Source organism: Corythoichthys intestinalis, chromosome 15 (assembly GCF_030265065.1).
Source record: "Corythoichthys intestinalis isolate RoL2023-P3 chromosome 15, ASM3026506v1, whole genome shotgun sequence".
Classification (NCBI taxonomy): Eukaryota; Metazoa; Chordata; class Actinopteri; order Syngnathiformes; family Syngnathidae; genus Corythoichthys; species Corythoichthys intestinalis.
This window is the reverse complement of record NC_080409.1, coordinates 45,788,009-45,815,448: the sequence shown is the minus strand read 5'-3', so window position 1 is coordinate 45,815,448 and position 27,440 is coordinate 45,788,009. Positions and strand designations below refer to the sequence as shown.

General features: G+C 40.3%; 2 protein-coding genes across 3 annotated transcripts in view; one reads left to right on the top strand and one right to left on the bottom strand.

Moving 5' to 3' along the window:
• Window positions 1-6,764, top strand: part of LOC130930818 (MAPK/MAK/MRK overlapping kinase-like) — a 26,942-nt gene extending 20,178 nt beyond the window's left edge. For both annotated transcript variants that reach the window (XM_057858982.1, XM_057858983.1), the window contains 2 exons: window positions 2,135-2,320; window positions 2,399-6,764. In XM_057858982.1, the coding sequence (XP_057714965.1) occupies window positions 2,135-2,320; window positions 2,399-2,479 (267 nt within the window). In that variant the 3' untranslated portion in view covers window positions 2,480-6,764. The remainder of the gene's footprint in view (window positions 1-2,134; window positions 2,321-2,398) is intronic.
• On the bottom strand, window positions 4,133-27,440 carry LOC130930816 (WD repeat-containing protein 20). Its single transcript, XM_057858980.1, has 4 exons — window positions 27,174-27,440; window positions 22,409-22,591; window positions 16,645-17,970; window positions 4,133-11,939 (listed from the first exon to the last, which is right to left on the bottom strand). Exons 1-4 carry the CDS (start codon window positions 27,435-27,437, stop codon window positions 11,886-11,888), a joined length of 1,827 nt encoding a protein of 608 aa, XP_057714963.1. The 5' UTR covers window positions 27,438-27,440; the 3' UTR covers window positions 4,133-11,885.

The following is a 27,440-nucleotide window of genomic DNA, read 5'->3' as shown; positions in this document are numbered from 1 at the left end:
ATTGCCCTCTTCGTGTTCTGTCAAATTTTCCACCAACTCAGAAATTGGCCGAGAATACAGCTATTACAAAGTAAACACTACAAACTTTTTTATAAATAAAGGACTATTTACTTACGTTTGAGTATGGATGGGCATGTAGAAGAGCTCTCCTCAGACACATTTTGCCATGTTAGCTGCACAACAACTGCATCCGCTCTCTGATGACTCTCTCGCTGTTTACGTCTTCGCCGTGTAGTAAAGCATTATTTTGCCATATTCGTGTTGACCATTTGGCAGCTACACGCTCCTCCGACGTCGGCCGGTTTGTCCGGCGTTCATTGTCCAGCTGCTTCCCCGCAAACGAGCCCTCTGCCCTCAGCAGGGGAACGACGAGCTCTAACTTGCTTGCCGATCGACAATCGACAACCCCGCAGTCATGTGAAAGGATCCGGGCTAGTTATGTGTGATATTTCGCTTCGAAGACTTTGAAACATGACTCGATTTAGGTTAGCATGTCGGCTAGCTGTAACGCCTCTTGTTTTGTTTACATTCTCCGAAGCCGGGGGGCAGGGAAATGACAAAAGCCTGACTAACTGCAGTGGCAGAAAATATCGTTCGGGAGGTGCGACAGTAAAGGTGAAGTCGACAGTTTAGACCATTATGGAGTAATTTTGCCATGTCGTACTGAATAAATGCATTTATATTATTTCATATTCCATTTAGCATAAGACTGTTATTTGTAATGACCATACTATTTATTTAGCAATTGGGGGAAAATACTTATATAAAAATAATATCCTGTAGAAATATTGGAGTAGAGAGACTGAAACAATGACATCTTGTTGCTTTCTTCGTCGCATTTTCCATGTTCTGAATTATTCCCCCTCAATGGGCTGAATTCTAAATCAGATGAAACCATGACCCTGCCGATGTCATGCTCCTGTTGGGGACGCTAGAGCCCTATAATGGTAGTCGTGGCTAAACGGCGGATTAAAACACAAATTTTTCGTCATCTGTGCTTTGCCAAATTGTTGTATATAGTCAAATAATTTCAAAATATGATTCTAATTCACTTAATAATGCTATTAAGACTTATTTTCTCCTCTCGTACGCACTTTAATGTAATGGTAATGCTAAACTGTGATGCAGGTCGGATTTTCAGTAGCAAAATTAGTGGTACATTTCACAACAATCATGTTTTACATTATTTACAACAGCGGGCTGCTGGCCGAAATATTCTAATATCCGTCCCATGTAACGTAATTATGTACTGTGAGAGTTGCATGTGTATGTGTTAATTGAAGTCATCAGCCAATCGTGCGTCTGAGGAAAAAAAAAACATGGAATGGGACATTCAGCAAATAAAAAAGGGGTAAATGTAAGTCTGAAAATAATTCACTTAATAATGGTAGGGTCAATTCTATCATTACAACATATGGGAAGACAATGTAAATGACCTATATTACTGAACATATTATCTAACGCAAATAAGGTTGCTTAAAAGTTAAAAGTTGGTACTGCTTTGTCCCAACCGTCCCTATGCAAACCTGCAAACCTACGCCTTTGTGTGACTGTGTGTTAAGGGGTTCGCAGAATCTGACAATTGGATTTCCTCTGACATTACACGGTAATTTATCACTTAGTAACAGTTCCAAATCATTTGCAGTAGGGTCTTTTTTGTAAATTTAATACTGTATAGGGTACCATTTAGACGTTACGGATTGGACACTCACAGAGGAGACATTTTGTGCAAAAGCTAGCTCTCTGCCTAGCTTAATAGCTAACATGATTTTGGATACTTGACGAGCAATCTATCAATTTACAAATAAACCTTTTCAAATGAAATTTGTTATATAGCTTTAACAGAGTGAGCACGTTATGATCAACCACACTTTACGTACTTCATAAAACTGCAAAATCATATTTTTAAAGGTCAAAATTAAAATTGCTTACCACAGTTGAATTTCCCGCCACTGGTGTGATGTTATTGCAGAAGAGTGATGTCATGAATAAATGGGGAATTTTCTTAAAGGGACATGAACACAACTTTACAGGTTGACAGTGACACTGGGGACAAACAGAAAACATTTCTTTTAATTTACTTGAAAACAACACATGATGAAACATGTCCTAAAAACACCTTTACCTTCTTCAGCACAACCCAAAACACGTAGCCGAGCCCCTCGGCCGACGCAACGGCACCCACTATCAACTGCCCAAAATCAAATTGAGCGTCCCGGGACCGCAACGCTCCTTCCCGGGGCCCACGGCGTTCGCCTTCAACCACCGGGGCGCGTTGCCGGCTATCGCCGCAAAGAAGTGTCAGTCACGTTTAGCAAAGGTAAGTAGTATTCTATTTTTAAGAACGTCATCACCTAAAAATCCTCATTTGGGTTGTCCGTTTGGTGCATTCTGACAGACCGACCACGAATCAGAACAGGCGGACCTTGAGACGGACTTCATGCCGCCTCTGGACAGGAAACACGAAGGCGATTACTGACGCCAACGCGCAAAGGACCAGAGGCTATTCTTGCGAAGCAGAATAAAGCTAGCATTAGCCCATTTGTTACTCTTCTTTACAATGAAGGGCTATCCGTTATGTCCAATGTTGTGACTAAGAGCAGTTTTGTCTCTACACAGAAAAATGGTGCAATCAACCAATTATTGTCGTTTATTAGTCTGAGCTTTATTTACACATACTGTAGATGTCATTTAGCACTATTATACTCAACATGTAGCTTGCCAGGCACCTTTATAGCCGCTCAGTGGACTCATTAATCTGCACTTTACTCTTGTCGGTGATGTAAAACCCAATTAAAAAAAATATTGGAAATTGTGTTGTTTGATATAAAGTCCAGAATTAAGTACATACAGGGGGTCTTAAAGGGGAAGTTCAGAATTATTGAGATAAGGTTTAAGCTTTGATTTAGCGGGGTTTAATTAGTCATTGGAGTTGGATTTCAATAAATTCCGTGTAGTTTATTATTTTTTAGTTTCAGGGCTCCGGAGTGGCTAAGCTAGCACAAGTCAATGGTGCCTGCTTGCTTAGCATACCAAAAAAAAAAACAAAAAAAAACATGCACGCATGAGAATCACGGACAACCCATGCAATCAATAGTGTTGTTGACTATGTTTTCAGGATAAAGTAATTAAAACATACCATTGCATGTCAATAATTATAGTATGAACAGCAACATTAGTAATCCAGCAGCTCTGCAGGGAACAGGCTGTCTCGGCAACATGTCAGGTATTCAAACCACCTATATCTATTGTCTGGGATAAAAGAAAAATTTAATTAATCTATACGTGTAGACAAAATGAACCCAATACAACAATCAAAATTAATGTTCTGTGCTAATTATTTCTTCAGTTACTGTACCAGTTGTTTCATCAATTGCTAGTTATGGTATTTGGTAACACTTTATTTGACAGTGGCGCTATAAAACTGTCATAAGACCATCAAAATTATGGCACGACACTGCCATGAGCATTAATGAATGCTTATGACATGTCAAATTATCTCAGTTTTAAATGGATGTAAAAGATCTGAGCTGGACATAAATGGAGTTAGTGACATAATTTGCCAGATGACACTTAATGAGATCTTTCATAAGCATTCATTAATGCTCATGATAGTGTCATGTCATAATTATGGCGGTCGTATGACACCACTGTCAAATAAAATCTATTAAATCCAAATAAATGAACAAATAAGCCGCACTGGACTATAATTCACAGGCATAGACTTCATAATATATTCACGGGACACGAGGCGCGGGGCTGATTAGTAGGGGGCCAATCGCAGTCAAAGCTGACCAAGTGGAAACAAAGAGCTATTACGTTGAAAATTCTTGTAAATAAATGCTTAAATCCCTGAATTCTTTATAGATATGGACGTAAAACAGTCTCGATTCTTGGTTAAAAGCAAAAAAAAAAAAAAAACGGAAGTTAGCATTTATTTTATGTAAATATGTTGAATGTGCTGCTAGTCTTTAAGCCACTGTGGCGCCTCCTTATAATCACAAAGAGCTCTTTACATTGAAAATTCTTGTAAATAAATGCTTAAATCCCTGAATTCTTTATAGATATGGACGTAAAACTGTCTCGATTCTTTGTTAAAAGCAAAAAAAAAAAAAAACGGAAGTTAGCATTTATTTTATGTAAATATGTTGAATGTGCTGCTAGTCTTTAAGCCACTGTGGCGCCGCCTTATCATCACAAAGAGCTTTTTACATTGAAAATTCTTGTAAATAAATGCTTAAATCCCTTAATTCTTTATGGATATGGACATACAACGGTCTCGATTCTTGGTTAAAAAAAATAAATAATAATAAAAAAAAAAAAACGGGAAGTTAGCATTTAATGTAACCATGTCAAATGTGCTGATAGACTTTTAGCCACTGTGGTGCCGCCATATCACCACAAAGAGGTTTTTACGTTGAAAATTCTTGCAAATAAATGCTTAAATCCCTGAATTCTTTAAAGATATCAAAGGAAAACAGTCTCGATTCTTGGTGAAAAGCAAAAAAAAAACAAAACAAAAAAAACGGGCAGTTAGCATTTTACGTAAATATTGCAAATTATGACGCCAATGCCGTGGCGGGCGAATTTCTCCCATTTTTTTTGCACGTTTCAAAATGCATGCATGGTACGAAAAATATAATTACCTTGAATCCTCGAACAAATCACTCCTGAGACAATCCTTCTTGTTTGTATGCGGTACAGTTTTCATAATTTTACAACCTAAATCCGGCGTTTCATCGCTGCATTAGTTTGAGATTAACTGCGACTGACTTTGACCGACCGAACCGGAGTGTGGAACGGCCCCCTACTGGAAGGCGTGGCGCAGTGTCTTGGGACTGTGTCCCGTCAATATCATTATGAAGTCTATGGCACAGGATTCAAAATGACGGGGGGAAAAAAAAGTAGTGGCTTGTAGTCAGAAAATTATGGTACAGTTACAAATGACTTCTCCCTAAAAGTAATTTAGTTACTCAGCAAAATAACTGACGTTACTTTTCATGTTCCACACATTATTACATGATACATTCTGGAACATCTTTTTATATCAAAGATGTTTATATTGATTGAATAAAGAAAAAGAGGGAAACGGTGTATTCAAGATTATTTTTAATATTATTAATATGTATACTTTAGGCTTTAGAAATATAACTATCCATGGCAAAACCTCCCACGGGAGAAATGTTAAATGTGTCCTCCCCAACCCTCCCCGTCATCAAATCAATTAATTACAATATACACAGTATGATACAGAGCACATTTCAATCTGAACACAATATTAAAATAAATGCTCAATAGATAGGATTTTAATAGTTTTTCTCTCTAACGTATTAGCCATCTGTGAGTTGTGAGCACAGCACAAAAACATGTAAAGCCATTTTTTTCCGCATCTAATAAACATATTTAAGTGCAAACTTTTTTTCTTCTTTTTCTTTAAAAAGACTAATTGCAGCATCCAGTTTTGGGGGGGATGGGGATGAGGCCGTAAAGAGTCCCATGCCCTCTTTTTTTCCCATTAGAGTAGTAGTAGTAATACAAAAAAAAATCAGTGCAAAAGTCATTGTGTAGACAGACGCATGGGATGCAACTTTCCCAGATGCTCGCTTGATCGTCACCAAAAACGGGGAAAAAAATAGCTCGACTCAAATTTGAATAACCCCTGAGCAGTCTAGGCTACACTTGTAGTTTCAAAAATAAAATGTGTTATGCAACCATCCACTCAGGGTGAGCTTTGACACAATAGAAAGAGGTTTTAATAAAGTAAAAATGAGTAAAAATACAGTAAGAGCAACAGTCCGCATTGCACCATTTTTTTCCCCATTGATGCAGTCTTCCTCTTTAAGGCAGGCATGGGGAACCTTTTTCCTATTCTTAAAACAAAAAGGTATGCTTATTGTCATACATTAGGGTGTTTGTTTTTGACAACTGTTCCTGAAACATTTCAGACATTGAATGAAAATCTGGGGTTCCTAAAAGATGACCATGTGGTTTTATTTCGATCTGATCGTTGCTTAAAAGAGACAGATAACACCTTGACCGCACGATCCGGGACATCTCGATTTTGGTCAGGCCGTGATTGCCACTTTTCTGACCAGCTTGATCGTAATCGACAGTTGTGGAGTATTACATTTGACTGCAATTGTTATTGGCTGTGAATAATAACAAATGATTTTATCGTTTATCGATTTTATTTTATATCGATAACACTTATGGCTACAAAGCATCACGATATACAGTCATGTGAAAAAATTAGGAAGCCCTATGGACATGCAGTATGTGCATTGGCGGACTTAGCAATTTTGGTGCCTAAGGCGAAAATATCCAGGGGCCCTCTTCATGGGCCAGGGGTTAAAAAGGTGAGAAGGGCGTGGAGGAAATATGTTCTGATACACTAGGGCTGTCCTAAACGACAAGTTTTCTCCTGATTCGTCAGCCGACTAGTTTTATGATTAATCGACTAATCTAATAATGTTCTTTTTCTTTTTTTTTCTTTTTTTACTAATTTAGCAATGCAATTTTTGCTGACGCTTATTAATTCACAAAACTATTTTGGAACACTTAAATTCTTTATTAAAGTACAAATAATCATGTAAATAACAATAATTAATCACAAATAAACAATGAGGTTAAATGCTGATAGCATTTACTAGTGCAAAAGAGTGGAAAGTAAACAGATTCAGAACACTGACTTTGCCTTTCCAACATTATTCAAAACAATTCTTAAAAAAAAAAAAAATTCTAGCAACATTATTATAGTGTAATACTATATATAATAGTAGTATAATAATTATCAAAGATGTCCCGATCGATCGGGATGCCGATCGATCAGGTCCGATCACGTCATTTTCAAAGTATCGGAATCAGCAAAAAAAAATCGGACATGCCTTTTTTAATATATATATATATTATATATTGTTTAATTAAATTGTTTTCTAATTGTATATAACATTACAGACAAAATGCCTTACACTCATCCAGAGTCTTTAGTCTTGGCTAAAAGTAGGGCTGTCAAATTTATTGCGTCAACGGCGGATATAACATTAAAATGCGTTCACTCTATAATGGCACTGTATTACATATACATAGAGCTAAAAGTAAACGTAAAATGAGTAGAGAGAATTTTGGCAGCCTTGTGAAGCCTTTTTTTATTGGCTAAAGCCTTACAATCCCTCTCTCAATGATTAGAAATATCGTGGGAAGCAATGTGGGGAAGAAAGGTAGTAGTTGATCTTTTTCTTAACACCCTATTTTATTTCCCAACGCTGAGAAGATATATCAATTGGTACCATTACGCACAGTCATGGTTGCACTTCCTATCATGCATTTGGGCAGAAGTTAAATGGCTGCAGTATCATTTACTGAAAGCTCAAAAAAATCCACTAGATGGCAATATTTAGTCACAATATACAAAGTCACATTTATCCTTTAAGAATTACAAGTCTTTCTATCCGTGAATCCCTCTCACAGAAAGAATGTTAATAATGTAAATGCCATTTTGAGGATTTATTGTCATAATAAACAAATACAGTACTTATGTACTGTATGTTGAATGTATATATTAGTCCGAGTTTTATTCATTTTTTTCTTAATGCATTGCCAAAATGTATATGATCGGGAAAAATTATCGGGAATGATTGGAATTGAATCGGGAGCAAAAAAAAGGCAATCGGATTGGGAAATATCGGGATCGGCAGATACTCAAACTAAAACGATCGGGATCGGGAGCAAAAAAACATGATCGGAACAACCCTAATAATTATAATAATTATTCATTGCCAATCCTATTTGTCATGAAGAGTGTCATTTGAAAGCTATTCTTAGTGAAGAATCTGTATTATGTGGTATTTACTCAACATATTATAATATTAATTCTGAAGTATGTTGGATTAACTCCAGAAATCATTATTTATATTTTTGCTGTTAACCAGCTGTTGAGTGTTATCGTCTGACTGATTGGAAATGTACTACATTGTTTCGCCACAGGGTGTGCTGTCGTGTATTTTATGTTCGGGTGAAGAAGAAGAAAGTTAAAAGAGGCATTAGAGGCCTGTTCTCAACTTCTCCGTCAGTGCATTTTGGCACTCATGGAGAGCATGTTCGCTCATGTGTTCGAAATAAACGATAGCCGACGTGCAAAGTAGCAAGTGAGCTGTAAAAATAGCGAGCTTAGTGGCGTGAAAACCGCGGGAGAGCTAAGTGAAGCTAACGAACAGCTAAGCGGAGCTCAGCGATGCTAAACGGCACTAAATGAAGCTAAGCGACTGATACTCAGTCCGTCGTCGTGGAACAGTCCATTGTAGTGCATGTGTGTGTGTGTGTGTGTGTGTGGGGGGGGGGGGATGATATAAATGCAGCATTCAAATTGCTTTCTTTTTTCGTTTTGTTATTTGTTTGTTTGGTATGCTGACATAATTACACATGACGAATAGTTGGGGGTGCTGCTGGCTCTGGTGGCCCAAGCCGTTGCTCATCCGGGCAAGGGCAGTTGGTTGGGGGCCCCCTACTGGTTGGGGGCCTAAGGCGATCGTCTACCTCGCCTGATTAGTAGATCCGCCTATGAGTATGTGAGCACTTCTTGATAAAGAACTGAATATTTAACGGGGTGTCCTAATTTTTTTTCACAACTATCACCTTTTCGATATATGGCGGAAAACACAGACAAGATTGAAAAAGCAGTTTCTGCTCTTGCACCCCTCTTTAAAATAAACTGCTGTATTTTAAGCCAAAAGAACTGTTGTGTTTGATAGAACAATATGTCTATATGCTGCCATAGCAGATTCATGGCACACTAAGCCTCCAAACTATTTTTAATCTGTCCGTTTTACCCCAAAAACCCCCGTTTACAGATGTCGCGCAACCACTTTTGTTTCAACCTAGCCATTAAAAGAATTATATTATTCAAAATGTCTGTCATTTTTAGCTTAGAATCATTAATTGACGTCTAAATTTTAGTTTAAAAAAAAAAAAAAGACTTTAAAAAATTATTCACTCCCATATTTTAAACTTTTAAACGAATTACGTCACAATGAAAAATTTGGCGTCTGTAAAAAAGTCACGGATATCTACCTCATAACTATCGCTTACTTGTATTTTTTTTTTTTTTTGCTACCGTCGCATTTTCCCCGATATGTTAGATGATAATCGATCCAAACAAAAAAATATTGAAAAATTACGTTCAAAAGGGTAACTATATGAAAAAGAAAATCTCAACCACTCAGTGTTGACTGCGATTTCTGCATCGCGACCTTTGTTATATCACCATGTTTCACCCATGAAATTAAAAAAAATCCAGCTGTGGCCATTCACAGCTGTGTCTTGACACTCGGTGATACATGCTACATTAAGTTTTTGGATCGAAACAGATAATATCTCGTTATCTCGCTTATTTCTTGCACCATCATTATTTTTTGAATAATATTTAGCTGGTACCAAGTGAAAGAAGTTAAACAGGTGTGTCCAAGCCTTTTGCAAAGGGGGCAAGATTTGGTGTGGTAAAAATGCGGGGGGCTACCTTGGCTGATTTACATAGAACAATATATTTAAACAAATTTTAGCAAGCCCTTCTGTGTGTCACATTTGCTTTATTATTTTTTTTAATCAATAATTTCAACAGTTTCGTCTTTGTGGCGTTCTCTTTCGACACTCGGGCTCTTGCGAAATACTACTGCTTTGAAATTAAACTCGCTTCAAGTTGCTATAATTTCTCGCTGCGTATCTTCCCTGCAGAGGTTGCACTAGACACTTTCGTTGTCCGTCATTTTGACTGACAGGGTCATAAAAATCCGGTCATAATCTATTTTTACCCGTCACTTAAATTTTTAAAATGATAATGATGACATATTCAATAGTATTTAGTTTTCATTCATTTTTAATTAATATTGTAACGCTTGCTTGGCGGCGAAAAATTTGACACGGAAGTCGTGGTATTTTTCTCCCTCTTTTTACTCTGCTTACCGCCAACAACACCAACAAAACAACGCCCCGAAGAAAAAGAGGCAACTATATAGACCCCAATCACCAACGTCACACAATGATCTTAATTGTGGTTGTCAGCCCAAAATCTTCTAAATATATATTAAATGCATCTTACCAGATATAAAATGACTACTACATAGTCTGTGGTGATCGTTTGGTGGCCATATTTCTTGTCGAATTACAGCAGTCCATCTCGCTCTCCTCTTCGGGTCTCTCAGAATACGGTAGAACTTCAAGTCTCTCCGTCTATCTTCTCTGTTACTGCAACCAACCGCCACACACGCCTTCACCATTTTGATTATTAATGTTAACGCGCAGAAAACACACCGTAATAAGAGGCATGTACGTAGCGGTAATGTGTAAACACGACGAGCTTACACACAATATGGCGGCTCCAGTCAGGGGAGCGGAGTTGTGACGTCATGTGATTGGGGTCTATACACAGGCGGCAATCTAGTCCACCAATTGGATGACGCGCTGGCACACCGGGTGCACCAATAAGAACCTCGCTTTGATGTGTCAATCACGGTGCCGCCGCCAGACCCCGGTGACGCTACAATATTCTGACAGAATAGCCAACGACGTCATGCATTAAGAGAGACAATAGCTAATTAATGTGCTCACTCGCCACCCTGTGGTCTGGGGTGTGAATTGCAACCTGTCAAAATGACGGACAGACTTCAGTTTTTTCGGTCACCGTTTTAAAAAACCGGTCAACGACAGAAAATATTCGGTTAACGCGACCCCTGCTTCCCTGTAATGTCGTACATGTCAGCATGTCTTGTTCGGTAATATCATTATCGCGTCACATCGAACTCTTTGAAAACAGCGACTCTCTCTTTGCAAATGAGGCAGACACGGTTGTTGCGTGTTTTATTGAAGAAATTGTCCAATATCCACCTATCCTTGAAGCGTCGGCCATCGCAGTCAACTTTTTTTTATTGATTGTCACCATTTTAGAAAATTGGAAGTAAAGGGTCACATGGGGTAATGTTGGTTAGAGTGGTGCTCTTAAAGTTTTTCAAAGTTTCTTGAGAAAAGGCTGAGTTTCTGTGGACAAGATAGTAGTAGATATCAGGGTAGCAGATGTCAGGCAGAGAGGGCGAAGACAGCGGGGTCGAAAAATATCGATTTAGGCTTCAAATATGGATCTGGCGAATGGATAGACTGAAGCTTTTCCACATAACGCCTTTTTTGCAACGTATCGAATGAGTTTACAGCGTCTGAAAGCACCGGGGCTTCCATGAATTGCACTATAAATTGCACGACAAATTGAAACCATTGAGAATACCGATAAACAATGACGGACAATATGGCGGCCGGATACAGCGACACGTCATTCTGTGACGTTGGTGAGTAGGGTTTATTAGGGTTTTGCTGTTAAAAAATATATATATATATATATATAAATATATTTTTTAAAATGCCTTCCTGTTCAAAATTTTTGTTCCCCCAGAAAATTGAGATTTTAAGCTTTCCAATGATGTATCACACATGCATTTCGGACAATTCTGAAAGTTGGCCAAATTGAGGGTCTCAGAGCGGAACTTCAAGTCACCTAAGTGTTTTCCGCCATATTGTTACACTCCTACTCTTAAGTAGTGTCATTTCCTGTGTTTAAATATTTTCTCCATTATTTCTGTTAAAAAAAAAAATGGGTGTATTTAAATAATTCAAGCAAGACTTTTAAATGTCATCTGTCCCTTGAACCAAACAATCAGATCAACGTATCGTAACACCCCTACATGGCAGGCCGGATCACACGTTGGTGGAGTGTGAACTTGAAAACATGCAGAAAATCTAGAATAAAATTCAAAAGGAAAACTTGCAACACTCGCAGAGGAAGCGAAGAGCAGCATCAGCCTGTGGAGTTTTTTTCTTTAGCAGCAGAACGTATATTGTGTTGTGGACTATACTATTGTTCCATTAGGACAGCTGGCTTGCTTTGGGGAGGACAATAAACCCTGGAAGAAGGGAAACAAAAAAAGATTTGCATTTTGAAGAGGTGGGGAGTTGAAAAAAAGTTGCTTCTGAGCCACAATATGATTTCATTGCTATGAGTTACAAGCAGCCATTTTGGACGTCAAGTCAGGGCGTCAGTTGTAAAATGTCATATAGCACATCTTCAAAACAATATTTCCTTTCAGTTTTGATGTACGTATTTTGATGCATACGTCTACACTAAGCTTTGATGTGTGCATTAAGAAACATTTTCAATGTGAAAAATGAATGGGTTCTTCCTAAACTCATCCCAAAACCCTGCGCTAAGTTTCATGGAAGTACTTTTTTTGTTAAATTGTGAGCACGTGAGGAAGCGCATACAAGATTGTTCGGAGCAAAGAAGCAGAGCGTGTTGAACGATAGGCACGCTAAAGCAGTGATTCCCAACCAGTTAGCCACGTTAAGTTAGCAAGCGGTCACAAAATGATTGGTTATTTAAGACAAAGGAATTAGCATTCACAGTGAGCGATATCACAGTTATGTCGTATGTATTAGAAAGAAATGAGCATGTTTCAAGTGCAATTGACCGCGGTAGACGTCTAATCTATTTTGACTGAGAGCGATTGGACGTCTACCGTTGTCAATTGTAGTGAATGAGTTAACCAGGGCACCTTTTAGTTCATTTGGGATTGGTGATAATTCTTCACATCAAAATGTAAAACTCAGGGTTTCCCCTCAGGGCTTTATAAGCCTGGTGGGTCACCAGGTTTTTCTTGCCCATGTCATCTCAACATTTTTTATTTAAATTTGTTTCCGGTGAGTTTCTCTACCAACAGGCAAGGTTTTTTTGTTTTTTTTGTGTGTGCAAGTTTTCTAAGTTATAATTTGAAACTTAAGCGGAATTGTAAGATTTATAATGTCAAATCCTGTGCGAATTGAGCTTTCAACAAAATGTATCATTGTCTAACACTCTGTTTTTCAACCACTGTGCCATGTCACAGTGTCTGGTATGCCGTGGAAAACCATCCACTTTCACCCAATTGATGTAAAAATGTTTTTGGGAAAATCTGGCCTAATAGTAACTAATCATGCAATCCTCTTCAATATTAGTAGGTGTCAATAGGTAGCTAATTTGTTTAGTGATGCGTAAAAGGTCAGAGTGGCATTGTGGCTAGCGGTAGCAGCTAGCTAGTGAAACTATAAAGGCCGATTTATGCTTGTGCGTAGCTGTGACGGTGGATCTACGCCGTTAAAGCAGACCCGATTTGTGATCCTAATCCTACACCGTAGCCTGACGTGCATCTCCAAAAATCCTCACTACGCGTCACGTCGACGCGTGTGACGTTAATGTCGAGGGACTGTGATTGGTCCGCTCAGAACGGTCTCCGTTCTCAAACATTCACAAACGTCTTCTCTGTCGTCTATGCTTCAACATTTGTATGAACATGCGTTGTTCAATATTGATTAGCTGCAGCTGCAAATACACACGTTCCATCTCCGTTGCTGTCAATGACCAGAGGAAAACTAAAGGAATTCGACAAGAGTCGCCCAAAACCATACCAAGACAAAGCCACACTTTTATTGTGGGATTGCAGTGAATTCCAGAGCAGCGCGTTCCCTGACGCATAACTTCCAATGCGCAATGACGGCGTAGGCTCTATGCTAAGAGTGTGACAATATCTCGATACAGCGATATATCGCGATATTTTGCAACCCGATCGGTTATCGATATGCTCCCGCCAAGTATCGATACTTTTATTTGACATATTGGCCATATAATGGAGTATGGATGCTGTAAACCAGGGGTGTCCAAACTTTTTGCAAAAGGGGCCAGATTTGGTGTGATAAAAATGTGGGGGGCCGACCTTGGCTGACGTCCTTCATAGAGCTGGGAATCTTTGGGCACCTAACGATTCAATTACGATTCAAAGGCTCCGATTCGATTATAAAACGATTATTGATGCACCCCCCTCCCCTTTTTTTTTTTCCCAATGTTTTGTACATTAGTTCCAAAATTGTTCAAAAATACTCTCAGGCTAAACCAAACTACTATTTCAGTATCAAGTTAACACATAGCAGTAAAAAAATATACAAAAATAACAGTAAATAAAAAACTCTAGTCCCCATTCTATATCAGCAGCTTTAAACTACATTCAATTATTTTAATGTTGTGAATCAACCGTTAAAGTTGTTAAAATTGCTCCCATCATTCCATAATTTCCGTTTTGTCTACTTTCGACATGTGAAAGTTTTAAAACTATTTTAAAGATAGATTCAAGTCAATATTTTACCGATTTAGGAGTATTTTAGATAAAAAGTTAATTAGGTTTGCTTGGAAGGTTCGCTACAATAGCCTTGCAGGGAAGTTTACTGCTTTAAGATGGCGGCCGTTTACTAACGCCCGCATCTAGCTTTTTGTAGGTGTGTTGCTAATGCTACCGAATCTATATTGCATCTAGTCCTATATAAATGATATCTACCGTAACATTATGTGGATGTACTTTGTAGCAGCTTTTCGGCAGCAGTCAGGTATGTTGTTGTGTTTTTTTTATCTCGTGGCATGAGTTGAGCGAGAGCCGTGAGTTGAGCATTGGCATTACCCGAGGGGCCGGGTAATGAGAAGCATGATGTTTAGCTACTCTCGCTCCGTTCCTCATTGACCGCGCGGCGCGCTGAGTGTATTGTACTTCCGCTTTACTTGGCATGTTTCAGTAATCGGAATTTGGATGTTTGTGAATCGTTCTCGAATCTTCCACGGCCGAATCGCGAATAATCTAAGAATCTGACATTTTCCACACCTCTAGTCCTTTACATAGAACAATATATTTAAGCAAATTTTAGCAAGCCATTCTGTGTGTCACATTTGCTTTATTATTTTTTTTAAATGAATAATTTCAACAATCTCGCAACTAGCCTTTGTGGCGTACTCTTTCGAGTCTCGGGCTCTTGCGAAATACTGCTGCTGTGAAATTAAACTAGTTTCAAGTTCTTCAGTTTAACGCTACATATCTTCCCTGTAATCTTGTCGTACATGTCAGCGTGTCTTGTCGTGTAATATCGCCTCACAATGAGGCAGACACAGTTGCGTATTTTAGGGAAGAAATAGTCCAATTTCCACCTATCCTTGAAGCGTCGGCCGTCGCAGTCAAATTTCTTTTTTTTGTTGATTGTTGCCATTTTAGAAAACAGAGTAAAAGGTCACACGGGGTAATGTTGCTTAGAGTGCTGCTGCCTTTTAGTGGGTAAATGAGGAGCAGCATTTAGTGTGTAAGCAGAGCTGCTGACCAATTTATTAAGTCTGTGTGCGGGCCAGATGTTATTGATCTTATGACAGAGGCTGGGGCCCGATAAAATTTGTCCACGGGCCGTATTTGGCCCCCGGGCCTGACTTTGGACATGACTGCTGTAAACTGCTCAATGTTTGTTGAGCAATTCCTTGGCGGTCCACTAGGGGCGCTCAAGAGTGGCAGTTGAGGTAAAGTGCGCACAAGTCTCTAGAGAAGAAGAGAGGAAGCTCTCTTGAGAACGGTGGAGGAAAAAGTGAGAAAAACAAATCACATGTGGACAAACTTTAGATTTTACACTAGCAAGAAAGGAAGTAAGGTGAACAAGGACTTTGCTGTATGAAAAAATTGTCTAACAAAAATAAGGTTCACTGGCAGCTGGTGACGAAGTGGACACCAGATTTCTTAACTGCTTCGCTTTCATCACTTGAGGTAAGAAAGTTTTGCAATGTAATTGGTTTTTTAATTTACATGTATTATTTTGATGACATTTGGTGTTGAATGACATAAAATAAACCAGGACTCTAAACTGGATGAAAAGGAATATCGAACAAGCCTACATGAATTTACTGATTTGATATTGAGAACCACTTTCCATCTAGTTTACTACACAAACTGTTATTACTGCCATTTTGATACAATAAGCTATAAAATGGTTCGAATAGCTTCCAAGATATATAAGGTGATTTGCATAATAATTAATGTAGCCTCCACATTAAAAGTAGGTATTTATTGCGTTTTTAATTTCTATACATTCTTTTTTTTTTTAAATTCACTGCATTTTAATTCATTGCATACTTTTTGCTAGGGGTTGTATTATGGTGGAAGATTTTGATAACTTGTTGGTTCATTTTTTTTTTTTTTTTTTTTTAAATTGACACCTTTTTAAAACGATATCTCGATTCTTAGCAGTAGCACATCGATAACCTTTTGGGATAAAAGTATCACGATATATCACCATTTCGAAATTTTGCCACACCCCAACCTAAAGGTCTTTGACTGATAATAAATTACTGTAAGAAAAACAAAATAATAATTGAAAAATGGAAAGGATGTAAAGATATTGGGATTCTTGTCCTAAATTAAAGACTATTCTAAGACGTCAATGAGTCAAAAATTGTGACAACCTATCCTGATCTCTCCTAATGCCAAATTCTATGGATGGAACTCAACTCCTGCGATGAAGGTCATTACTTTTTGCATCATTCTCGTTTGGTGGCGCCTTGAAATTTTCCGTGAGGAAAATGTGCCTCGGCTGAAAAAAGGTTGGGAAGCACTGCGCTAAAAGATGCGCGCCAACACAAATGGATCATCTCTCTCGCGATTTGGCATCAGAGCAGCAGGGGGGGAAAAAAGGCCATGTGATAGGCAACCCATATCTAGAATTGCTACGGGCTCGTCAGTCGCAACAAATCGCCACCGGCCTGGGTTAAAAAGAACTTACCACTTTGCCCGGCCTGGCCCATGTGCAAATAAATCCCTCCTGACAAGCAGTCACTAAGCAGTCCTCTAAAAATATGAGCACAGTCAGCCTTTCGTGCGCTATCTTTTTACAGATGAGCGGCTCGAGCAGCGGCACGTCTTCCATGCGCGGGCACAGCGGCGTGCCCAGAGTCTTGGCGGCGTCCGCCTTGCTCTTGGTCAGCACGTTGAGCTTGTCGCTGCTTTTGCTGCTGATGTGCCCCATGCTGTGGTTGCGCTTATGGTCCTTCTCGTGGTGGCGCTCCTTGCGCTCGTGCAGCGACAGCGTGGCGAACTTGCTGACGCCCGTGGCGACGGCGCTGTCCATGATGCCGCCGCCGGGTTTGTTAGAGTTATTCGTCGTGGTTGTCGTCGTGCTGGTGGTGCACGCGGTGGAATGGGGTAGGCTGTTAGAACGCGGTAGTGTCGTGGAAACGGAGTTCACGCCGGGAGTGTTGGTTCCGCAGGTGCTTCCGTTAGTGGCGGTCGTGCTCGGAGTGAGGACGGTCGCCGGGACGGTCGCGTTCATGACGTTGGTGTGCGTCCGCGTCCGTGAGAGCGGTAGGTGCGGGAAGAGGATGTCCTCGGTGAGGTCCCACAGGCACAGCTGAGTGTCCTGACCCACCGAGCCGAATCGGTACGTGACGCTGACGGGCCGGCTCTCTGTGGAGTTGCGCTTGGAGAGGCGCGACTGCGTGCTGTTCGCGCGGTCCCGCCCCGAATTGACCACCTGCTCCTGGAAGTCCTCGTCGCTGCCGCTAAAATCCAACGGGTCGCTCTCCTCCACGCTGGTGGTGTAGTGGTCGAAGGCCACCACGCTTACCCATGACTTATGGCCGTGGCCACGAGCGATCACCCGGCAGTCCAGAAAAGACCAGACGGTGACTAAGTCGTCCTCGCCTCCTGCCACGATGTACTTGCCGTCGGGGCTCCAGCACACGCACAACAGGCCGCCGAAGTAGCTCTTCATGGTGCCGTGGAGTTCCACGGCGTCGAAGTTGAACACGCGCAGGAAGCCGTCCTGGCTCACGCACGCCAGAAACTTGCCGTCCGGGGAGAAGGCAAACTCATTGAGGGCGCCTTCGCCCACCGTCCATTTGAGAAGCGGGTTCCGCGTGGATTTGCTCTTGCAGGTGTGCACAGAGTAGTTGTCGCCCTGCTTGAGAAGCTGGTAGTGGGGCGCCGTGGTGCCGCACGTGTGCTCCATGTTGTACAAGTACATGTTCCCGCTAGCGTGCGACACAAGGAAGAGGCTCTCCGAACCGGGGACCCACTTCACGCACGTCACCCTGGACTTGTCTATTAGTCTCTGGAGGCAGGACAAGGACAGGACAAGATTGTCAAAAATCGGTACAGTAATTTTCGGACTATAAGCTGCTACTTTTTTCCTTTATTTTTAATCCTGCAGCTTACAGCCCAGTGCGGTTTATTTGTTGATTTATTTGGGTTAATAGGTAAAAAATGCCTCCTTACATGCATTGCAGCGCTACAGATGTAAATAACAAATCAAAATTCATGTCATGTGCTAATTATTTATTCAGTTACTGTTCCAGTTGTTTCATTAATTGCTAGTTAGGATATTTGGAAACACCATATTTGACCGCGATGTCATAAGACTGTCATAAGACCATCATAATTATGACATGACACTATCATGGGCATTGCAGAATGCTTATGACAGTCAACTGGCAAATTATGTTACCAACTCCATTTATGTCCAGCTCGGATCTTTAAAATTCGTTCAAAAGTGAGATAATTTGCCAGATAACACTAAATGACATGTTATAAGCATTCATTAATGCTCTTGACAGTTTCATGTCATAATTATGATTGTTTGATGACAGTCTTATGGCACCAATGTCAAATAAAGTGTTACCAAATACCATAAATAGCAAATAATGAAACAACTGGAACACTAAATGAATAGATAATTAGCACAGAACATGACTTTTGATTGTTATTTACATCTGGAGTGCTGCAATGCATGCTAGGAAGCATGTTGGACAACAACAGTGTTGAAAGCAGGTGGCAGCAGAGGCTGACTGTCTCCTCCAAGGGAGCAGTGATGGCCAAATGAAGCTTCTTGAAACAATGAAGCTATGCAGCCAATTGATTCAAAACTTCATAGTGGCTCATTTGATCTTATGACAGTCGTTTGATGGCGCTGTCAAATTAAGTGTTACCAGTTAATATATTTTGGCGTGCATATCCCATTATACAGTGGGGACAGCTGTGGCTTATTGTCCAGTGCAGCTTATCTATGGATAAATGACGTTTTCGTGTCACATTTGGTGGGTGGCGGCTTATAGTCAGGTGCGCCTTATACTGTGAAAATTACGGTAAGTGCTTGTAAACCAAAATTAGGCTAAGTTTTTTTTTTTTTTTTAAGTCAATGTATCAGACATTGCAGAAAAAAATCGGTAATGAACTATTTTTAGTTTGCGCTCTGTAGCCTGCAAAACCCGTGCCTTTGCAGTAAACAAGCAGATCCGTGAAAGCCCATGGGGGTAAGGGAGGAGGGCCCTTAATAATTTATAGGGTAAAATTTGTATTTTTTTGGTAATTTAGTGATTTAATATAATTTAATTTTGAGTTTATCCTCTCACATTTTAAAGGGTATTATAATACTAAGGGGCTGTGAGATATCAAAAGAACCATTATGTGGCAAGATAACAAATATTATTAAAGTTAATAAAAAAATAAATCACATTCATGAGCAATCATCGAAAATAGATCGAAAATTACGAACATTTCCGAAAGTATTCCGGAAACAGTCGAATGGGGCGGCGACGTCACAACAAGGAAAAAAAAGGTCGAAGCAGGTGCCATCGTTGTTTATCGACGAGAGAGTTGCGTTCGTGTTTTATCTTCAAACCTGTCATGCTATGTGGTGTACAAATAGCCATTTGTCGCAATGTAGTACCCATGAGTTCCCGAACGCGAGAAAAAGAGCTGGACTACGCGGGCAATGAGTAACGTTCGTCCGTGCTAAGAGGGCTAATTTTGCAGACCCAGCCTGCGGCACGGTTTTGTGTAGTGCGCATTTTACACCTGAAAGCTATTCGAACTATGGACACATGAAATCAGGTTTTGCTAAGAACTTGCTGCTGAAAGCAGATGCGGTGCCCACCATACACGCGCAGCCACCTAAATGTCCCGAGATCTCAAGAAAGCGGACGATGACTGGCTCTGATGAGACCACCCCACCACCCCAGGCAAAGCAAAGGAGGGAAATGGCCAGAATGAGTACTCTTTTATAATAAAAAGTAGGGCTGTCAAACGATTAAAATTTTTAATCGAGTTAATTACAGCTTAAAAATTAATTAATCGTAATTAATCGCAATTAATCGCAATTCAAACCATCTATAAAATATGCCATATTTTTCTGCAAATTATTGTTGGAATGGAAAGATAAGACACAAGATGGATATATACATTCAACATACGGTACATAAGGACTATATTTGTTTATTATAACAATAAATCAACAAGATGGCATTAACATTATTAACATTCTGTTAAAGCGATCCATGGATAGAAAGACTTGCAGTTCTTAAAAGAAACATGTTAGTACAAGTTATAGAAATTTTATATTAAACTCTTAATGTCTTCGTTTTAATAAAATTTGTAAAATTTTCAATCAAAAAATAAACTAGTAGCCCACCATTGTTAATGTCAATAATTATTTACACACTCACACATGGGTGCTGAAGCCTATAAAATCAGTCTCACCCAAGCGCCAGCAGAGGGCGGCAAAACTCCATAAAACACAACATGTGAGCGTTTCACTGTACTGTCATTTAAATCTGTCTGAGCGGGGCATCTGCGTCCAATATTTTAACGTGATTAATTTAAAAAATTAACGCCCGTTAACGCGATAATTTTGACAGCCCTAATAAAAACATATCACGAATTGGATATAGGACTGGACACATGTATAAATGACCGCTTGTAAAATATATAGAATAAATCCTTCATATTTGTGTCGGTTGGCAGAGCAAAAACCTATGATAGCACAATAAATGATCATTTTTCTATGAATTACTTTATTTAGCGGTCACGGTGTATCAGCTTCACAAAAAAATGCAAAACAAACCATTCGGTGTTTCCCACACAATCTGCTGCCGGTTTTTCGTCAGTGTGATTGCTCCCCTCAATGATCCTTTCATTAGGTTGCATCAGCTTTCGTTTGGGCTCAAATTGATAACCCAAAACACCAAAGAAAGGTTCATAACTCTCCTCGTCACCATTAGAAGAACGTTCGCTACGTCGGATTCGTCACTGCAACTAGAAAAAAAATTGTCTGCCATCTTGCCGCCATTCAGTACTAAGCACTGAGCTGGTTGTTTCCTTGTTGTGACGTCACGCACGCAATATGAGAAATTTCCGGGATTTCGGGCGCCGGTTGTTTTAGCTTGACAATCGATCCAAATTTCTATCATTTTCTTGGTGTTGCGACATGTGTAATTACACAAAGCGGCATGATATGAATCCAAAAGGCATGCATTTATGGATAAATGATGGACTATTAGCATTTCCCCAGGTGTTGTAATACCCTTTAAAAACCAGTTAAAATCAGTGGCGCCTCCAGAATTTTTTCATAGGGGTGGCCGGATGGGGCCACTTAAAATCTTGGGGTGGCACACCAAAACTAAAGTGCCGTTTACATGGTGACTCTCCGAGAATACGAAAAATTTCAAATTTGCATTTGCGTCTCCATTTGAACAATGTCGCAATTACGCATATAAACGATGTAGTATACATGCCAGACCCTAGGGGCAGTGTAGATTTACAGGGCGACAGAGAATGATGCACTTTGACCCCACCAAGCTCCCTCAGCCTGGAAAAAAATATGCCCGCCAACTCGAAGCAATGTCTTTTTTTTTTTTTTTTTTTTTGTTCAAAAAGGCAAAAAAATTGAAACGTTCAACATATTTAATTTAAAAATATTAAAATAGTAAGATAAAGCCGACATTCTGCCATATTTGCTGTTTTTAATGTTTAGTAGCACCACTGCGCACGCCCAATGTGACGTGTATGAGTGCTGACGTTACGGCGCGGTGTTGCGCCGCAAGAGCCTTTGATATGCATGCCGAGGAAGCCCCCCACAACCGGATTCTTCCACTTTGGAGGCAGGATTCAGAATTTTTCGTCTTCACCGACACCATATGCGCACGAGGCGACTCCCCAACTCAGTCATTGCGTCTTTGTGTCGCAGAGTCGCCATGTAAACTACCCCTAAAAGCCACATTTTCAGGTTACACTGTCCAGTCAACATTTTGAGTTCCACAACATTTCTGTCTTATTGTGTTATGTATATATTAGGCATGAGGTGTACATTTAACAAAACAAAATAATTACTGGGGAAAAGCAGGTCCTGGCAGATTTGCATTTGGGATGAAATGCATAACTCATGCTACAACAATCTAACGATATACTGGCAAGCGGGGTGGCCAGTGGGGTGGCCAACAAATTTATAGGGGTGGCCGTGGCCACCCCCTGGGGGCGCCATTGGTTAAAATGGGAAAAAAAGTTAACTTGAAACAGGACGTTTTGCTTCCAAAGTCATCACTCCTGTAGATGATGTAGGCCAAGTCTTCGAAGGGCTTTTAAATTAGGACAGCTATTGTCGGAAGTCTATAAAATATCTTGAAAACAATTTTAAAAAGTTGTGAAAACTGCCACAGAAAATAAAAGGGAATTACTAGAGTTCTAGGGTCCTCAAAACCCCAACAAGCCCTCCATACCTCCTCATTGAAGAGCTTGCTCGTCTCCTTCTTGATAGGGTCGATGAGCTGCAATTGTCCACCGGAAAAACCCACCAGCAGCGAAACGCTCTCAGCCGTGGCGGTGAGGTGATTGAAGTCATGACAAGTGGGCTGTGTTCCCTTGTAGATGCGCTTTTCTATGGGCTTGCTCAGGTCGGCGGCCTGTAACAGGTAAGGTAAGAGGGAGGCACTCAGAGAGTCTAGGTTGGGAGAGTCAAAATGGATTGGAAGTCCATTGTCGTCAATAGTGCTAACACATGGTTTTCAAAGAGCATTTCCCTCGGTGCTTTATACGCCTGGCGGACCATAAGGCTGTTTTTAACCCTCTGCGGTCAGTGGGCGCGTCCTGTGAACATGTCATCTTTCAAGCCTCATAACTTGATGAATACTATGAATACTATATTATAGGTCCGGACTAAAGATGTCCTGCTCCGATATTTGGATCGGATCGGACGCCGATATGGGCAAAAAAATGCGCATCAGTATCAGATCGCCCGACACGGAAAAATTCCGATCCAGACTTCCGATCCAGTTTCTTTTTTTTTTTTTTTAAAGTCCGGTCCGGGTTTTCCAGCGCACCGATTTACATAATCCTTTCCAGTTTTTGGCTCAATTTCCCTAAAATCCGGTCCGTATTTTACGGCAAACTTTCAACACACTACATTACCGTCTCCCAATTTACCGAGAGACTATCGGTAAAAACGTCAGCTGTATGGGATCATTTCACCTTAAAGGACGAAAAAGGCGAAGAGGCAGAGTGCAACATATCCCACAATAAAGTCAAGCGTGGTGGTAAAGCTGTAAGGAGTTTTAATACAACCAACCTAATCAAGCATTTAGCGTAATACCACCACAAACAATATAAGTATGTTAAGAAAACCGAAGACAAAACAAAAGGTCCTACGCAGCTAACACTGGCAGAAACTTTTGCTATGCGTGACAAACTGGCACTCGACAGTCCCAAAGCCCAGGGAATAACAAGAGTCATTGCTGAAGAATTCATTTTGGATGACGAGCCATTATCTCTCGTGAGTACAGACGCCCCATCCAACATGTAGAACCATGGTACAACATGCCCAGCCGTCATTACATCCTTGAGCGATTCGGCCGTGGAAGATTCGAGAACGATTCACAAACATCCAAATTCCGATTATTGAAATATGTCGAGTAAAGCGGAACTAATACACAGCGCGGTCTTTGGGACGCAATGAGAAACGGACCGCATTGCGTCCCGAGAGTAAACATCATGCTTGTCAGAGACCCGGGTAATGGCAATGCTCAACTCACAGCTTTAGCTCAACTCATGCCGCTGGATAAAAAACACAAGAATACCTGACTGCTGCTGACAGCCGCTACAAACTACGTCAACATCGTTTTACTGTAGATAATAGATATCATATGTATATAGAACTAGATGCAAAATACACACTCGACGGCGTTAGCAACATTGAAGTATTGAAAACTAGATGCGTTAGGAAACAGCCGCCATCTTAAAGCAGAAGACTTCCCTAGTAGGCTGTTGTAGTGAACCTTCCAAGCGAACCTAATTAAATTTTTATCTAAAACACTCCTAAATCGGCAAAATCTTGACTTGAATCTATCTTCAAGACAGTTTTAAAAATTTCACATGTCGAAAGTAGACAGAAGGGAAATTATGGAATAACGGGAGCAATTTTAACAACTTTAAAAGTTGATTCGCAAAATTAAATGAATTGAATGTAGTTTAAAGCTGCTGATACAGAATGGGCACTTGAGTATTTTATTTACTGTTTTAAAATGTTAACTTGATACTGAAATAGTCGTTTATTTAAACCTGAGAGGCTTTTTATACAATTATTGTAACTAATGCACGAAACATTAAAAGCATCTAATAGCTTAGGGGGTTTGTGGGATTTTCCACTGAGGTTGTGTGTTTTGCTTTTTTAAGACAGTTTACAATATTATTTGCACGTTTTACTGACTGACTATGCCATTTCTGTTTGTTATTTATAATGTTTTGTGTTTGTCACTGAATAAACCGGTCAGTTTCTTGTTACCAACCATTGTGTGTTATTCAAACTCACCTAATTCAGCTGGCTAGTTGTTATCAAGAGTACTAAAACTCTTTTCAACATGAGTCTGAAAACTAACTAACTAACTAACTAACTAACCTGATCTAAATAAAAGACGGCTAGCTTAACTTCGTTGTTCCTTGTGGAGGCTGGCCTGACTGCAGTAGTTTTGCAGGTTAGCAAGTTTAATGTTATGCTAACTCTGATGCAGGTCGGACTTTCAGTGGCAAAATTAGTGGTGTTTCCCCCACTTCCACAACATTGACATCTTTTTAAATGATTTACAGTGGTTGCTGCTGGCCGAAGGGAAAAAAAAACAACTTCTAATATCCTTCCTCTCCAAAGGGGGGCGGAGGAGGCGGCATGTTGTCGACATGAATCTGTTGGAGCTGTGTGAATGTGTCTGTGTGTCTTTGTGGCGGGACAGGGGGGCTTCAACTCATCAGCCAACCAAACGTTCGTTTGAGGGGGAAAAATATGGACCGCCACATTCAGCAAGTGAAAAGGGATGAATGTACAGTGCCCTCCATAATTATTGGCACCCCTGGTTATGATGTGTTTTTTAGCTTCTAATAATTTATTTTATTAAAATAATAATGCACCTTAATGGAAAAAAAAGAGAAAAATCCAACCTTCAATACAAGTGCATTTATTCAGTGGGGAAAAAAATCCCACATAAATAAATAATTATTTGACATCAAATAATGTGTGTCACAATTATCAGCACCCCTGATGTTAATACTTTGTGCAACCCCCTTTTGCCAACAAAACAGCGCCTAATCTTCTATAATGTTTCACAAGCTTGATTTTGTGCCTGGTAAACCATTTCTGTGTAGATTTGGCCATATGTTTAGGGTTAATGTCTTGCTGAAAGACCCAGTGACGACCCATCTTCAGCTTTCGGGCAGAGGGCAACAGATTTTGATTTAAAATGTCCTGGTATTTCAAAGCATTCATGATGCCATGCACCCTAACAAGGTTCCCAGGGCCTTTGGAAGCGAAACAGCCCCACAGTATCACTGACCCCCCCCCCATACTTCACAGTGGGTATGAGGTGCTGTCTACACGCCAACAAGCTGTTTGGGAGGCATGCACGGAGAAAACCTTTCCTCACTCAAAATCATAAACACAAACGTCTTGAGTTCGCCAAGCGGTATTGGGGCTTCAACTGGGACCGTGTGCTTTGGTCAGATGAGACCAAGATTGAGCTTTTTGGCAACAAACACTCTAAGTGGGTCTGGCGTGCCACGAAAGATAGGCATTCTGAAAAGCACCTCATACCCACTGTGAAGTATGGGGGTGGGTCAGTGATGCTGTGGGGCTGTTTCGCTTCCAAAGGCCCTGGGAACCTTGTTAGGGTGCATGGCATCATGAATGCTTTGAAATACCAGGACATTTTAAATCAAAATCTGTTGCCCTCTGCCCAAAAGCTGAAGATGGGTCGTCACTGGGTCTTTCAGCAAGACATTAACCCTAAATATATGGCCAAATCTACACAGAAATGGTTCACCAGACACAAAATCAAGCTTGTGAAAACATTATAGGAGAAGATTAGGTGCTGTTTTGTTGGCAAAAGGGGGTTGTACAAAGTATTAACACGATGTCAAATAATTATTTCTTTATGTGGGATTTTTTCCCAACTGAATAAATGCACTTGTATTGAAGGTTGGATTTTTCTCTTTTTTCAATTAAGGTCCCATATTATTTGAATTAAAAAAAATATATATTACAAGCTAAAAAACACATCTTAACCAGGGGTGCCAATAATTATAGAGGGCACTGTAAGTCTGAATATAATTAAAATAATTCACTTAATAATCGTAGGGTCGATTCTATCATTACAACATATGGGAAGACAATCTAAAATACATATATAACTGAACTCTTTATATCATGAAAGTAAAAGTTGGTGGGGACAATTTGAGCATCCTGAAAAATTGGTAGTGTTATGTCCCCACTGTCTCTATACAAACCTACGCCTTTGTCTCTTGCACCGTCAACAGCAGCTAATGAGTTGTAATGAATGAGTTCCATATAAAGTGTTAAACTTGTTTTGAGCTTTCTGTCCTTTGATTTTGTCATCTCCTTAACAAAAGTAGGGGGGTCCACAAATCAAGTTTCTCGTGTAAAAATGAAATCTTCGATTTTATTTTTCGGCCATACTGCCCAGCTCTAACTGCACGTCTAACTAATGGACATATACTTTTGAAGCACTTGCGCAGCACAGAATGTTTTGGTGACTCGAGTGAAAGTTAGCAGAGCAGATTTCAAGATGAAAGAACGACATTTTGTGTATTTCTATTGGTGTCAATCTTGACAGTGCGTGAGAGTAAAGTGACACAGTTGACACCTGTCAGAATCCGGGGCGTCGACAGGTGGCACGGAACTGTCACTGTCAAAAACAAACTCTTTTTATCGCTACTTTCAACACAGTGACAACTACCAAGGAGCACTATTAAAAGACTACTGATATAGCCGACTCTGGAAAAGAATTTCTCCCTATGGCCTCAAAGTAGGTGGGAAGTCAGTCGCACTGCTAACTAGTTAGCTCCTAGCTAACTAGCCTCTTGGCTCTATTTGAAAGTCACTCACCGGCTAGAGTTTAGCATAGAGGCCGGAGGGGAGGCTACGGGGTCGGCCAACAAGAAACGGAAGTACCGGGGAGTGTGTGTTTCTGTGTCATGGCCCGGTACCTTTCGGACGCCTTTGTAGATGTAGAAGTAGAGCTCACGGCCCACATTGAAACAGATCCTGTCGCCGTTGCCAGACTGATCGTTGACGTTGACGAAGGAGACCTTGACCGGGATGGAGCCCTGCGCGTTGAAAGGCACTCTGTTCGGACGGCTGTATTCGGAGTGAGTGAGGAGTTTGTAGACGCCTTCCCGGGTAGTGAACTGAGTTTTGATTTCGTTCATCTCCTTCCCTCCTCCCTCCGCCGCCATCTTTGAAATTAACATTCA